Here is a 16,291-nt window from a genome sequence, read left to right as displayed (position 1 = left end):
TAGCTGGCTCTACACACGTGATATCCTTCACCTCTCTTTTCTGCCCCGCTGTAGTCTCAAACCCTCCCTTCCCAGGGTGTGCTCCTCGCTCCTCCACACACCCCCAGAGACATTCTCCGCTTCCACCTTCCAGCTCCCTCCTCGTGCTTCGAAGAGGCACCTTCGCCATGTGAGCCGACAAGCCAGACTAATGTCTGCACCAGGAAAAAAGAATAAAATAGGGGTTTTTTGACTCATTGAAGCTGCCTGCTTTATCTTGTGACCTTTTTCTGATGTTTTGAGGGGTTGTGTTGTTAGGTTTAGCAGTTGGTTTTTTTCCAGATGTGTGACATGCTAAATGAGCACAGAAAGAGTGAATTAACGGACACAACATAAGCTCCGCTTATTTAAGAAGCTGTGGTAAAAACCCTACACCTTTAGGACAAACCAGACATTTATTTAATCAAAATAATTTGCAGAAGTTAAAAACAGAAGCTACACAGGTGGCTGTTACAAAGGCTCATGTTCTCTCCCTTCCAAATAAAACCATAATTGACACTATATAAAAACAAAAAAAGTGTTTTAGGACTTCCACAGGAAGATTTTTTTTTTTTTTACACAAATTTTCCATTTTTCACCACTGATCACAAGAACTAGCTGCAAATGTGAAACACGCTGGGTTTCTTAATTCTTTATGAGATCCTACCAAAGCAATAACATGAAACTATCACCTGCCTTATACTGTAGAACATGTTAAAATTCACGAAAAGAACACGAGGGGATTTGTACAAGGCCTTAAAGAAAGTCAGCATAAAGGAGAAGTACGTGCAAGTGACACCTCCGGAAGATGTGATGTCAGTCCTATGTTTGTCCTGTAAAGGCTACAGGCCACGTTTGCACATTAAAACACACATTCTGCGTTGGAATCTGACGATTCTTCTAGGACCTTGAAGACACCCATTTTTTCCTTTTCCATTTTTTCAGAGGTCTTCATTTGATCTAGGATTAAAAGAAAACAAAGATCAATAAGAATAGGTGAAGCGTCTTCAACCTTTCTATGGCAGATATAACAGCTGTGTGTATTTTTGTTTGGATCTGGAAGGCAAGATGATAAAATAATTTTGCTCCTTCATGAACGGTTTGATATTAGAATCATAGAATCATCCAGGTTGGAAGAGACCCTTGGGATCATCGAGTCCAACCATCTACCCTACACTACAAAGTTCTTCCCTATATCATATCCCCCAACACCACATCTAAACGGCTCTTAAACACATCCAGGGATGGTGACTCAACCACCTCCCTGGGCAGCCTGTTCCAATGCCCGACCACTCTTTCTGTGAAAAATTCTTTCCTAATGTTCAGCCTAAACCTACCCTGCTGGAGCTTGAAGCCATTCCCTCTCGTTCTGTCATTAATTAGCTGTGCGAAGAGACCAGCACCAACCTCTCTACAGTGTCCTTTCAAGTAGTTGTAGAGAGTGATGAGGTCTCCCCTCAGCCTCCTCTTCCTCATACGAAACAGTCCCAGCTCCTTCAACCGCTCTTCATAGGGTTTGTTTTCCAGGCCCTTCACCAGCTTCATTGCCCTCCTCTGCACTCGCTCCAGCACCTCGATATCTCTCTTGGATTGAGGTGCCCAAAACTGGACACAATACTCCAGGTGTGGCCTCACCAGTGCTGAGTACAGGGGCACAATCACCTCCCTACTTCTGCTGGTCACGCTATTTCTAATACAAGCCAGGATGCCGTTGGCCTTCTTGGCCACCTGGGCACACTGCCGGCTCATATTCAGCCGCTTGTCAATTAGAACCCCCAGGTCTCTTTCTTCCAGGCAGCTTTCCAGCCACACTTCCCCAAGCCTGTAGCGCTGCTTGGGGTTGTTGTGGCCCAAGTGCAGAACCTGGCACTTGCCCTTGTTGAAACTCATGCCATTGATTTTGGCCCAATGCTCCAATCTATCTAGGTCTCTCTGTAGAGCTTATTAAGAGGTTTTCTTTGAAAATATTTTTCAGTTCTGTACTTTAATAAAAAAAAAAATAATAATTCCACTACTTCTGGCTAAATCTGGATGGAGATAAGCAATTTTAAAATCTGCCTGAACTAATCTCGTTTTCCTGAGAAGAAAACTGAACGCAGGAAACCTATTTGGTGAAGTTACCAGGAGAAACACAGAAAGTTACAGCTCTTCTAAGCTATATTCTTTCCTAAATTGCAAAGATCTAGATCTTGTTTTCCTAGCACTTCCAATCACTATATTGCAGTTCCAGAGAGTAAAAAGCTAACGAGAAAGTATTGGGTTCATATCAATTTAATAATTATGGCTTAATGGGGTGGGAGGTGGCATTTTAGTTTCTAAATTATTAACTGCAGTTAGCTGTAGTATTTAAATATTCAGTACATAATGCCAGACTAATATATTTGCATACACATTTTTTGACAACTTTAGTATACTAACTTTGCTTAGTATAGCCAAGAAAAAAAAAAAAAGAATAATAAGCAACCATTATAAATACGATACACGCTAATAATACAATATAAGTGGCACCTTCTCCAGCTTGGAAGGAGAAATCAGACTGTTTCATAACCCAAACTTGCAAAGACAGAGATAGACCATATTATCAGTGCACCAAGAACAATTTTCTATATTAGCAGTCAGTTAACTGAAATGAGCTGTTTTAAAAAACAATTTCTTTAGATAATCTAGGAAAAAAATTAAGTATAGCAATAGTTGTCCTAAGGCAAAAGTATTTTACTCAAACTATACATATCACACTTATTTAAGGCTGTCATTTTTACTTCTAAATTCTGTAATGACCGATTTTTTCCTGTATCTATGCTTTGAGGCTTCTCTTTCCTAAAGATGCTGAAGGAAACAAAGCTTATAAATTCTACTATGTACATGAATCAGACAAGATTTTTTCCTTTCTCAGAAAAGTTAAGGTTTTTTTAGAATATGTTGGCCCGATCAAGCACTAGAATTTGCAGACAACCTCAAAAATTTTGTGTGGGTTTTTTTAATAGTCGATCCACTGACAAGCCATAGTAACTTGGAATAGCTCAGATTTTTTTCCCCCAAAAATTAGACTATATTTTGAATTATGATAGTACAAAACCAGGTTTTTAAGCAAGTTTGCTGAAATAAATATTTTCTGAGAATAATTTCTATTTTGAGCAATTACAGCAACTTACAGGGAAAATTGCTTTGCAGGAATACCCCATCTATGCTTTTCATTCGCACTATGCTCAGGGCATACTATGCATTAATGTAGTTTTCTGGAATACTTTTAAGTTTTGTTATTTCTTCTTCAGCAAATGCTATTGGAAATGTCAGTAAAGGGGCCAAAGGGTCCTTCTTCAGATGTACAACACAGCTGTATGGAAGCGAAGCTGTGGCAGCTTTCTACATATAAAGACTCTTACAAAATATGAATTTACTGTTGAACAGGAAAAAAAAAATATATATAGACGAAAACTCTGACTTACCAATAAGATCACTTCTATCCAAAAGTAACTCTAGATCTTTGTCACTGATTACTTTTTCTTTAGATCCTTTAACCTCCCTGTTGAGGAAGAAATAATCTCTCTTAATACAGATAAAAGCATGTTGCAGTTAGTATTGCATAGAAGTCATTTTTCCCAAATAGCAGAATCCCTAGGACACTTTTTCCACTATGAATATCCACATATCGCTTCGTAAGACAGGAAAGCTATTGACAGCTGCTTGCAAGATGCAAGTTGGTCCAAGAAAAATATGAAATCTGCATACCTTTCATAGTCTCTGGATTTCAGTAATTCTAGCAATTCCTGAGGGTCCAGGCAGCTCTTTGACTGTGTCAGACCGGATTTGCCACCTTTAAACTGATCTGTAGAAAAGAGAAATTTTAAAAAAGTATACACGGGGACAGGAACGTATTCTGTGAATTGTTAAATCACTGCTGGACGCACATATCGAACAAATTACTCTCGCACATCAAAACGAATGCTATGTTTTGCTGTTTTAGCCCTCAGGGAAACACACCTTAGGCTAATAGGTGAAAAAAGTCAGAGGTACACGAAGAGTTTACATGCAGGCCTTTCACCTTCTAGCTGTAGTATGCAGAAGAACTGATTGAAACACCAATTCAACATGCACACACGCACACACACGGAGCAGGAAAGCCGTTAGTTCTACTTACAGGAAAAAAACTGTAAATAAAGTTAGATGGTGGATGCTGAAGTTTGTTCCCTTTGTATTGTAAGCTGGTTGAAACAAAGTAAGCAGTATTAACCACAACATAGGAAACACGTGAAAGATATGTGGCTTGCAGAGAGAACATCCCTCCGTTTAATTGACTAGACAAGACATGACAAAGTAATACACCTAACACAGCTGGTTGCTGGAGTTGACTGTGCTAACGCTTATCTACACACAAATCTGGATGTCAGCACAAATATCCAAAAATTATACAAGACTATTACTTACTAAAGCTGAGCACGGATGAAGTCAAGCTCAGTCTTGCACATTTCAAAGAGACAGGTAAGGCTTACTGTTCTGTGCCAGGTTTCCTCAGTTTTTATCAACATATAGCCATTTTGTTAACGCGTTTTCATCGACCCCTTTTATCACACCGCTGTTCTTCCCCCTGCTTTGGTTTCAGAAGTCCTCCCCACACCTTTTCCCACCTCTCTCCAAGAACTGACTGTTTCTCTGGAACGTGCACATCAGATGCAAGTTCCAGAAGAGGTCTGAGCTACAGGATTCTCTCTCCCACTAACATCTCCTGCTGTGACACACGGGATCCAGGTCCTGCCATGCATTATTAGTGATGCAGTCTCTCCCTTTTAGTTTTTAGAGTTTCACAAACTGTATGGCATCGAATTAGCGCTGTACAGGTCTTGAGTTGCAATAATAGTGACATAGAAAAGCACAGAAGACCCTATCAAGCATTTAACACTTTAAATAGAAGTTTATGTCCATCACTTCCTCCTAGTCTGACAACTACTAATTTAACTAACATCATGCTGGTTCTCACACAGTTTCCTAGGCAACTCTATTCAATAAAACAGAAGCACAAGATGGAAAAAGTCAGCTGGCGATGAGGCCAAATAAACACTCTGTTTTACAACAAATTCCAGTTCTTAAACTCCAGTAGTTGTACAGTACATACCCTACATGGCCTGACTTCAGCAAGCTCTGTGATATCCCTTCCATATTCACTCCTCTAAAGTTCCAGAACTTTTTTAAGATATTAAAAAACACAGGATCCATTACATCACCTTTACATCTATGCAGTGGATCCAAAGGTTCCTGGAGGGGACACCCATACTTAAGCTGCAAGATTTAGATATGATTCACCAATAGTTACCAAGATAAATATTCAACTTATTGCAAAACTGAAGGCATGACCCAACTTGACACTTAGCTTCCTTCCAGTACAACTAGTCCCAGTTTCCATTGCTACTTTGGTATATGGCAGTCATCTACTATTAGAGCCCATTCTGCTTTGTGCACTCACCTTGTCACTTTGGTTTTTTAACTTCAGGTTGGACCATAATCAACTAATTAAAACCCAAATTTTTCATACTTAAATTGGTCACTAACATACCGACAAGGAGTCAGAAGGCAGTTCTGGCAGTCACACCAAGACAGCAGTGGCAAAGAGATTACAAAGATAAAGGCTAAAGGAAGCATCTAACAAACACAGCATCATCCAAAACCAAAGGCAAACTGCAGCTTCAGCCTGACAACACTGTGCAGGAGACAGTTAAAGGTGAGGCCTTTCTGCCCCTTTATGCCCTCATGAAAATGCCTTCCCCCCCTGCCCCTTAATATACTAAGTTCTTAACCTCCTTTAAGCTTTAATATAAGGCTAATTATTGTCAGAAGCCCATACCAAGTTACAAGAACTGTATTTTCAAGTGAGCTTAGTGTTTGGAAAATGCTGTAAGGAGCTACTGTCCAAATACCACAGAGTAAGGTATGGGAGCAAAGCAGGATTCCTATAGGATCTAAACAAGAAAAGTTTACCCTGAACAGAGACACTTCAACCCAATCACTTTCTAAAGACTATTGAGTATGACCAGCTATACAATCAAGAACACAACAAGAATCACCATTGTTCTGCACATAAAATCAAGGACTATTGTTCTATTCAGCAGTGGTTAATTGTTCAAACAGGACTATTCTACTGTGGTTATAACATACTGTTCTTAAATTCAGAAGGACAGATGCAAACAGGGCGCTGAAATTTTTGCAAATCCTAGAGCTGTAAAATAACCGTAATCTCAGCCAAGTTTAGTAGGAACCCCTCAGAAACCAAATTTCTATAGTCTCTACTCATTTTACCAATTTTAATAGGAACTCTCCCTACTCAAGCAAGTTTGTCAGAGCAACTGGAAAAATCTATCACTAAACTTCACATCATGACACACCACTCTAGGTGTCATTAGGTAGACATATTGCTCCAAATGATTAATTGTTATAAACTGAACTTCAAGCAATAGGAATTTTTTGAATCTGCTTTTCCATTTATATTCTGGTTAATTTAATTTGATTTTTAAAAGATAATTAACTCAGATTCGTCAGCTACCCCCAGCATCTTCGATGCCAGAAGTCCAAAAACATTTGGGTCAAACAATCATCTTGCTGACAAACTGTCAACAAGCTAGAGCTCTACTCTCTTATTGCCTGGTTTTACCTGTATTCCCCTCTCTTTTCTTTCTTACCTACTAGTAAAGGAGTAGTCATAACACAGTGGTTCCAAAAATACCAGAAGTGCTCTCCTTTAATTTGCTGCAGAAATTATCTACAATGTGTCAAAGGATGAATTTTGAAAAGTAATACTATATAGCCACTTTGTGGGAGGATGAAGCTTTTTGCATTTAAGAAAACATACTGAGCAGTCACAAAACAGCACAGTAAGAGTTCTCTCCTGAGATTTAAAGAAGGAACACGTCCTTACAGGAAATCATGAGAGAAAGATACTAACTTTTGTGGATAATCAGCTTCTCCAGCTTCCTCTTGGCAGCAGCTCTCTCCACAATCTTCTGGTCAATAGTATTTGCTGTGACAAGACGATAAACCACCACCGGCTTTGTCTGGCCAATTCTGTGACACCTGTCTTGGGCCTGCAAGTCCGACTGGGGGTTCTGAGCAGATAAAGGAACAAGTTAGCCACAACATTAATCTGCTTTTAAGAGATGTACCACAGACAGTATATTTTCCATAGCAAGCTCTTAGAGTCAGAGCAGAAGCACTAAGCAGAGCAGCCATGGTACAACAGAGCTCTACATCTCTCTAAACTCATCCATGACAAGCTCTTCTGCTGTAGCTACACAGCCAGAGTAACTCAACTAGCTCAGACTGTTTCTGCACTGTGTACTGCGTTTTTCAACAGATGACCATGTCTGAGAACAAGTTTTCAGCTGTTTCTGAAGTTGCTTTAGTTTTCCTGCAGCTGAATAGTCATGGAAACAGCAGACATGTCTACTAAAATAAAGTGAAGATGCAGAGGTCTTCAGTCATTTTCTTCTGTACCCCTCTTCTTCCCAGCCTCCAGACTCACAAGAGCAGCAGAATCCTAGCCAGCTAAAACACACGTGGCAAGTCACAGGAGGAAATTCAAGGGGCTGGTACTAACACATGGCAGCTGTTAGAAAGAGGCAACCTGTAGAAGGTCCGGCAACACTCAAACTTAAATAACAAATGGAAAGAAGGAAACGCATCTTCAACAGTAACAGAAAAACCCTTCCTGCTTTTGGTGTAACTCAGGGGCAAAACAGGTGAGTTTTGGAAACCAGCTCTAACGTTGTATTTGATAAGCTAGGACTTTTCAAACAAGGCTGTGTATTTCATATGTAACAAGTTTGCATACACTACTTAACTCTTATCTTCATGTAACACCTCATTAAAGTTGCAGAAATGGTCTATACCATAATGGGTCAGTAAATGATTATCAAAAGCAGCAATAGAGAAAGCATTTTATGACACATCACTAGGATAACAGTCTGTCAACATACCCAGTCACTATCGTATATGATAACTGTGTCTGCCGCAGTTAAGTTGATGCCCAGGCCTCCAGCTCTGGTACTCACTAAGAACAGGAAGACTTCAGAGTCAGTATTGAATTGATGCATCTGGAAGAGAATTTGTCTATTAAAAAACAGCAGATGGATCAAAAACAACATAGCTAATGTTTTGAGACCTGTGTTTAAAAAGATGAACACATAAAATACAGCATACACTATCAGAGGCCAAACTAAGGCTTTAAGCAGCATTGTCTGCATCTGGGACAGGACAAGACCAAGAAGTGAAGCAATTTTATTTTCTTGTCTGATGATTCCAGTCAACGAGTTGCCTAACACACCGAGCGGAGATGACTATAGTGAGGTATGGCCCAAGTCACATTCACCTCCACATAACCTACCACCCCGTAATGAGGAAGGTAAGCACAGTCCAAGCCGGCAGAGCCTAAAAACATACCTACTTCTTGACACAAACAACAATCTAAAAAACCAATGCCAACTTGACCGTAACTTCAGCTATCCTATATACCGCCTCCTCTTCTGCAGCACCAGCAGCAAATCATGGAGCTGGGAAGAGCCTTGCTGAACTTAGACTGGTGGCCTGGAAGATTTCTCTCATCCTACCACACTGTGGTAAGCACACAACTCCTAAAAATCCCCACAAGCCAGCAGTACAAAGTTTTACGAGCTTATTAAAAGTCACTATAGCTCGCTGACATATTGCCAGTTAGGCCTTTTCTCTTTAAGAACCAGCTCTAGCAACCTAAGGGCTTAGGGGTTTGATTTCCTCAGCCACACTGTGGCACAGTGAAAAAAAAAAACAAAGAGGCAAAGGGAAGCACAACTTGAGCTAGACGATCTGTCATCTGCCACTAGTTTTCCACATCTTCATAAACATACATAGTACATACTTTGGAGGCCAGATGGCAATCGCAGCACAGCCCCTATATACATCCTGTGCACTTCCTCCATATACACACTGCTCTTTTACATCTCTGCAAACCCTCAGAGAGGTGGTCTTCCAGAACCACCCTGCACGGCCACTCTTTATGATAAATATATGCCTCGGTCGTAAGGCATTCCGTGGTTATTTGAAGCTATTACAAGTATGCAAGAACAAAGCATTGCACTGGAACAAATCAACATGGAATTTCAGGCTGAAGTTACAGGTGTCTCGCTAGGTACCAAACCTCATTTCCTAGAAATCTACTTTATTTGGCATTAGATTTGCAGCACACTCCCCACAGATGCTAGCATCACATCCTGGATGCGAGGAATCAACACGTGCAAGGGTAAAATTGCAATTAGCATATGCCACAATCAAGATATATTACACACTTCACATTTGGGCAACAGAGTACTTGAGCACCCATCATTCTAGGCATACCCCAGGACAGTGGTTAGTAACACATATCATTGCTTCAGTATTTCTGAGCTGCAGAGACTAAAGCAGCAGCAAGGATCTCAGATTTCAACAACATGTTTTGCCTATTAAAGGCTAAACACTGTACAAAATCATGTTCCACTGTCATAGGATCAAGCAGAATTTGCCAACAGGCTCAAAGGGCATGAACATCTACTCACATTTTCTTCTCTCTCCGAGTAGGACATAGAGCCATCCAAGCGACTGAATTTGAAGTCTCTCAGATAGCAGTAATCCATCAAAATGTCAAGCATTAGAGTCATTTGCGAGAACAAGACAACCTACAAAACCAGGAAGATTCCTTAGGACCATTTTTGGCTCATAAGGAGACAACTATGCCCTTCCCCGAAAATCATTAGCTTTACCTTATGTCCTCTCTTTTTCAGTTCTGGAAGCATTCGGTCCAAGAGCAGAAACTTGCCTGAGTTCTTTACTAGGTCTTCATCAACCTTGGAACAGAGGAAAGGGGATCATATATTAGGATGGAAGGATACCAAAGGTTTCCCCCACTCAGAAGCACCACCAAAAGCTGTCTGAAAGCTTCTTGCAGAAAACAAGCTTGCACCATCTTTTTAGCTAAAAGCCTTAAGACTGGAAGCAACACTAGTTTTAGCAAATCAGTTAAATAATGATGAAACTAAATCAAACCCCACCATTTCATATGCCCAAATAATTTTAAAAAAAGAAAAACAAACTAGTTTTCATCCTATTTCTGGAAGGAAAAACCCTGATTTTAATTTTTCCACATGGAAAAGCACTCTTTCCCACCTTGTAATCAATGCACAAGGCTTCCACCTACTGGATATGAGGAAGCACTGCTGAACAAGTTACTCCCCATCAGCCAAGTGACCAAAGTTCACTGAACAAGTTTTCACACTGCTACTTTACACCCCTCTTCTGCTCAATAGAGTTTGTTAGATCTAGTTCTTTCTACGGGCAAAGAGCAGTGATTTAGAAACTTCTCAGCCACCTTAGTAAGTCCTAATCCATTTTCCTGAGCAGGTATTAGCTCCTGAAAGTGATGTCAACTGTAAAACAGTCTATATTTTCTACACATTAACTCATTTCCTTCCCCTCATCACCCAGACTGGGCTATCTGCTTTTTATGCACTAACTTTACACTGATAAACTTCAACAACTTGCTCTTGAGTGCAGCTGAATCTGTTATCACTCACTGAACAGGAAACATGACTACACATGCCCACAACCTTACATTTAGGATGTACAAGCAACTTCTAGTTTTTCAAGATTCTTTCAATTCAAATTACTTCATACTTTCCTGGATTGCCAACTTCTTTCTGCAGACAAAAATTAACAGCTGGCCTTTGTGATATAATTTGGATTCTTTCCCTTTTGGGGAGGAGAAAGGACGCTGTATCCTCTGAGCAGACCACTTTTGTTGCACTTGGTTCAGCCCTTCAGCATCTCACACTGAAAAGTTATCACCACACCTCTTGTGGAGTGTACAATTTATGTCATGAACAGTTTGCCAAGGTCAGCAATTTTTGTTTTGAAAATTAACCTTTGTGAGGAGGGCTTGAGGCAGATCCTAAGACACTTCAAGTCAATGGAACCCAGCTACTATTTTAATTCAGTAACTATGCCATCCCTCATCTGCTGGGAGCAAAATGAAGAACACTACAGCATCACTACGCAAAGGCTAAATGGGCCCAGAGTCTGAACTGGTCTCAGCAACTGCTGCTGCAGGAAGCTTCAAACAGTGATTCAGTCACACTGCTGGAATTTAGTAGGAGACCTATGCCAAATACATTGAAAAGATCATTCTTTACTGCCAGCGGATCATGGTCTATCGCTTTTTAATGCCTGGAATAATTTTTCTCATAATCCTTTGAAAATACGTACCTTGAATTGTTGTGTGGCAGGGTCCAACGGATATTCAATAAGATAGGGGTGATTACAACATTTCCTCAGTAACATCATGATATTCTGCAGTTTAAGGTTCACCTCTGAATCCATGGGAATGCTGACTTCTACTACTGGCCTTGAAAAGATACATTATCTTATTAGTACAGAAAGTGTCACCTTATTATGCTACAGATACTGAAGAGAAAAAAAATAATAAAAACGACAAAAATCAAGCAATGGATTCACATGCTGTGCCAAATGTCCTCAAAATCGCTCATAGTTAGTAAAGCTATTACCAGACAAAACTTCTTTTAGCGCCACACCTGCCACCAAAGGCACAAGGGTTTGCCATTATTGGTTTAAAATGCAAAAGGGCAGTACGTAGTAATCAGAAGCAGAAAAAACAACTTGTGCAAGCCACCCAACAGAAAAGGGAACAGACGCAAGCCCTCTCTAGAACAAGCGGTCAGATCTCCTGCAGAACAACACATAAGCTATGCCAAAATCAGCTCTCTGCCCACTGCCTTTTGGCCACACGTACACATTGCGGGTTTCACAACAGGTAACAGATATTTAGCTCTTCCACATCTATGTACCATCTCCAACACAAGGGATCCGTGCATATTATAAAACTAATACAAAATATTTAAGTGTCTGTTCTTGCAAAGCACACTGGACTACGATAAAAATCTAGCAAAATAAATAATAGAATCATAGAATGGTTACAGTTGGAAGAGACCTTAAAGATCATCATGTTCCAACCCCCCTTCCATGGGCAGTGAACCCTCCCACTAGACCAGGCTGCTCAAAGCCCCATCCAGCCTGGCCTTGAACACTTCAGCCCTGAAGATTAATCTGATTTTCCTTATTCCCAAGAGACTCCCAATCAATTGAGAGCCACCAATAGACCTCGCCAAAGCCAGGAACAAACAGAATTTCTCAGATTCCTCAGTCCTGAAACTCAACTCTGATCTTAATCACCCAAAAGCGACCAATACCCGTCACCAAAACAGCAATAACCATGCTGGCCATTTGGGTTCCAGGCCTCAGCTTATGCCTGCATTATTTCACAAAATTTAGCAAGGAAACGACTCCTCCCTTTTCTTCAGTCTTGAGCCTAAACTTTGCCTCAAGTATTCCTGAATAATTCCGCAAAGACCTAGGAGTTAACTGTAGTTATCACACCAGCATTATCCCTTGTCTTGCCTTTGAGCCTATGAAAGATATACCTATGAATGTAATCAGACATCAGAGACAAAAGGTTTACCTTGAACCTTGCAAAGCCTGCAAAACCTAGCAATAAGCCAAGGTCTTCAGCTCTTTGTGCTCATTGCTAGCTGTAGCCAGGACCTAAGCAATTAAAATTGCTTCAACTAAAATTATTTCAACTACCAAATAACTAAGATGAAGCAGTTCTTCCTTGGCTGGCACCCAGCACCATCTTAGATGTTGAGGTTCTTCACTACCTAAATGTTTTAGCAGCCCAAAGGAATCACATTTCACACTGTGACATTTTAGCTCTTTCTGGATTATCAACAGCACTATTGTCACTACCTAAGACTGTGACTAGCGAAAACAGGGACTCAAGAAGCAATTTTATTGCTAGATCCTGCAAAGGTCACAGGTCTAGGAATAAATGTCTTGTAGTTAACTATAATAAGCCAGTGAGTGATGGCACAACCTCATCATTTCCATCATGGCCCAACAAATATTAGGTAAAAGCAAAGAAACAAATCATAAAGCTACAAGTGAATTGCAAAATGCTATTCTTCTCAATCAGTTTGAATAAGCAAAGCTCTGGAAGCAAACTAAGATGTAGATACTCAGTATAATAAATAAATAACTTTCAAAAAGGAATCTTTGAGGGCAGGTACCTCTCTTTTTCTACTTCCTCTTGCATTTTGCTGATTAATTTTTCCAAGTCATCAGGCGAACCATTATGTTCTTCGCGATAATCAACCAGTTTTCGGCTGCGGCGTTTGGGTCGACCTGTAGGGCTCAACTCAACTACTTCCTCCTGGGGGGGGAACAATAACATTGCCATCAAAAGCAGATAACCTTCAAATTCAAAGGCCTAGGCTGACCCAAGAATTCCCAATACTGAAAGAGGTCTCAGTGATATTCATCATGCAATACCTAGACTAAACAACTGTAAGTTTTGTTAACTAGAAAATGCAGCCCAAATTTTAAACTTAAATAACTATAGATTTTGAAAGCTTCTGCTTGATTTTTAAAGGCTGCATTAGTACCTTACTGATTTTACAGCAGAAACTGTCAACCCCATGAAAACTCTCACCTTTTTCCCACAAGCTACAAGTAATCAAGAATATATTTACACAGATACCGTATTAGTTCTGTGTCCACTAAGACCAGTCACAGCAACTGCCATTGAGACAGTGGGATCAGACAGGAAATTTAAGCAAAAAGTGAGTTTAGTTACAACAGTAACAAAGCAATACCAATGTGGTTTTTGCCTACAAACCATTAATAGCCAGCACATTTCCAACATCCCCATCAGAAGATACCTCATTATTTCCTAACAGTTTGGTAATGGTGCGATTTACAATGGCAGTATAGAAAGTTTCTTGCTTCTTTGCCAGTGGTGCATATACCACAACTTCTCGTTTAGGAGGAACCTCAAGAGCAACATCAGATTTCAGTCTTCTCAGTAAGAAAGGTGTCAGAATCTGAAATGTTGAGCAGATGTTACAAATTACTCAAAGCTCTCAACATGGCTAGTTTAAAAAACAAAACAAAAACACCCCCCACAAAAACAACACACAAACAAGTCTGATATAATTTATTTTGACAATTTAAAGCAAGGGAGTTATTTTGCAGAGTTCCACATTTAATTTTTTAATATGGATGCCTACTCCAAAACTTTTACACACTTTTCTGTGCATGCTGGTAATACAGGTGTTTAAACACCACATCCATTGACATTTGAAAAATGCTGAAGTGTTTAATAAAAGGTGCAGTAGTAACTACATTACAGACCTTTCAAATAATTTTCATTAACTGAAAGGAATTTTATTACGAAACAGCTCATTTTAGTTATTATATTTCTTAAATCAAGGTATTCCAGGAAAGCCTCCATCCTTTAACCAAAATAAATAATGAACTGTCATTGAGAATCATACCTAGAGGATACAATTTATCTCTCTCGCCATGACCTTATGATGGGAAAACGATAGGTCTGCAAGCATTTACTTCTACATCTCCACTTAAAAAGTTTTGAGTGTTAATTTGGTTTTAAAGACAGGCACATTATACATCTAGTTTGTCAAAAGGTATTTTGTTCAACACAAGTTACATAAGTTCCCTCAAAGTTATCTTTCAATGAAATAAATACACCAATAAAATCTTTTGGCAAGCAGAAGTAAGGAACCGCAATTAAGTTTGACTTAACTCAATTCAGTTCCAAGACTAAAAACGAATCATTATCAGATGTATATTGTTCCTTTCAGCATTTATAAGGGCTGTAAAGATTGAAAAAAAACCCAACACCACAAATCTAAGGAAGTCCAGAAGTGCCACAATAAAAGTCTCAGGCCCACATTTCAGCTCCACAAACAAGATTTTGACGCACTTCAGAATTAATGGTCAATCCTAGAAATAAACCATGAAAAAAAAAACCCCACAAATAAAAAGTAAAAACCTGATGCAGCATATGCAAGATGTTTTGCTCCCTTTCTTTAGCAATAATATCTTCGGCAGTTTCTGTAATGCTGGTAATATCAAACCAGGATTCAAAGCTATAAAAACAAAGGAAAAAAAAAAAGGAATAGCTTACTTCTTAGCTATTATTCCTCATCATTTAAGTATAATATTCTTCTCTTATCCTGAAATTTAAGAAAAACATAACACTAACATTCATCATGAATACAGGGTGAACAGGAGGTATTTTTGAAATATCCCTGTCAATTCAGATGCTTGAGGTTTTAAGTAAAAATACTTGTATTAGTTGGAATATTCACTACGATCTATTACATTCAGTCTAGACTATAACTTTTTGCCAAAATTAGCATAAAGACTGTTCTGGCAACGTTCTTCCACCCCGCCTTCTGCTACTTCAGAAAAGGATCTCTCTCCCACATGTCCCATGTCTCCCAGCCTCACAGAGCTTTCTCCAGCACCAGGCACTTAGGATTAGATAAGCATCTCTCCCCCCAAAATGCTCCCGTCTTAGCTCAGAGTTGAGCTTCCACTATCCATAGACCTGACAATTACTCCCTTACTTCCTGAAAAAACTAAGTGTGAAAGCAAGACACATTTCAAAGCGTTTACCACCAAATCATCATACCAAATTACAACCATACCATAAAACGGCTCTTCACAAGTTTAATAATTAAAGAGTCACAATAATGCCCAAACAAAACAAAGGGGAATAGTTCTCACCATCAGATCACAACCTACCTTTTTAAATCATCAAACACATCTGGCAACAGGAAGTTAAGCAGTGACCAAAGCTCTGCCAAGTTGTTTTGCAGGGGAGTACCAGTCAACAAGAGTTTATTGTCCGCATTAAATCGTTTCAGTTCTCTGATAAGGCGGCAGTTCATATTTTTAATCCTGTGACCTTCATCCACTATTAGGTATTTCCAGAAACAGTTCTACAAAAAGAAAGGATATTTCAAGTAAATCTCAGCTTTACTCCATGAAAACATATGCCAGGTAAGACAAGCAGCACTAATAAGACTGTCTAATACTGCCCATTACAAAGGTTCTATTTGCTGTTGTTTCTCACTTTACCAACTAGAAGAGCTGAGTCCAAACAGTGAATGCCACACATCTGCTTCACGGTGACTGCATTTAGAAAGCTCAGGCGATTAAAACAAAACTCTTACAAGAAACTCATCTCACTGACGCAGCTATTCTGTCTTTAACCATCATATTTATACGCTAAGTGTAGCTTGTGCCACAGGCCTCCCTCACCATCACCTACAGAGAGGCAATGAGAAGAGCAGGTATGCTGTAACTATCTGCTTGCTTTACTTTTTGGATAGTGTTCTGATTG

At 39.6% G+C, this 16,291-nt stretch overlaps 1 protein-coding gene across 2 annotated transcripts in view; it reads right to left on the bottom strand.

Annotated features, from left to right (window-relative positions):
- Positions 1–418: 418 nt before the first annotated feature.
- The window catches only part of HELLS (helicase, lymphoid specific), a 28,346-nt gene continuing 12,473 nt past the window's right edge, over positions 419–16,291 (bottom strand). For both annotated transcript variants that reach the window (XM_074154237.1, XM_074154236.1), the window contains exons 11-22: positions 15,691–15,887; positions 14,933–15,029; positions 13,800–13,961; positions 13,149–13,291; positions 11,272–11,410; positions 9,774–9,857; positions 9,570–9,689; positions 7,980–8,096; positions 6,950–7,109; positions 3,748–3,844; positions 3,465–3,541; positions 419–978 (exon numbers count right to left, since the gene is read on the bottom strand). In XM_074154237.1, coding sequence (XP_074010338.1) covers positions 881–978; positions 3,465–3,541; positions 3,748–3,844; positions 6,950–7,109; positions 7,980–8,096; positions 9,570–9,689; positions 9,774–9,857; positions 11,272–11,410; positions 13,149–13,291; positions 13,800–13,961; positions 14,933–15,029; positions 15,691–15,887 — 1,491 coding nt within the window. In that variant the 3' untranslated portion in view covers positions 419–880. The remainder of the gene's footprint in view (positions 979–3,464; positions 3,542–3,747; positions 3,845–6,949; positions 7,110–7,979; positions 8,097–9,569; positions 9,690–9,773; positions 9,858–11,271; positions 11,411–13,148; positions 13,292–13,799; positions 13,962–14,932; positions 15,030–15,690; positions 15,888–16,291) is intronic.

Source organism: Numenius arquata, chromosome 10, assembly GCF_964106895.1.
Source record: "Numenius arquata chromosome 10, bNumArq3.hap1.1, whole genome shotgun sequence".
Taxonomy (NCBI): domain Eukaryota; kingdom Metazoa; phylum Chordata; class Aves; order Charadriiformes; family Scolopacidae; genus Numenius; species Numenius arquata.
This window is presented reverse-complemented; position numbering and strand designations above follow the sequence as displayed.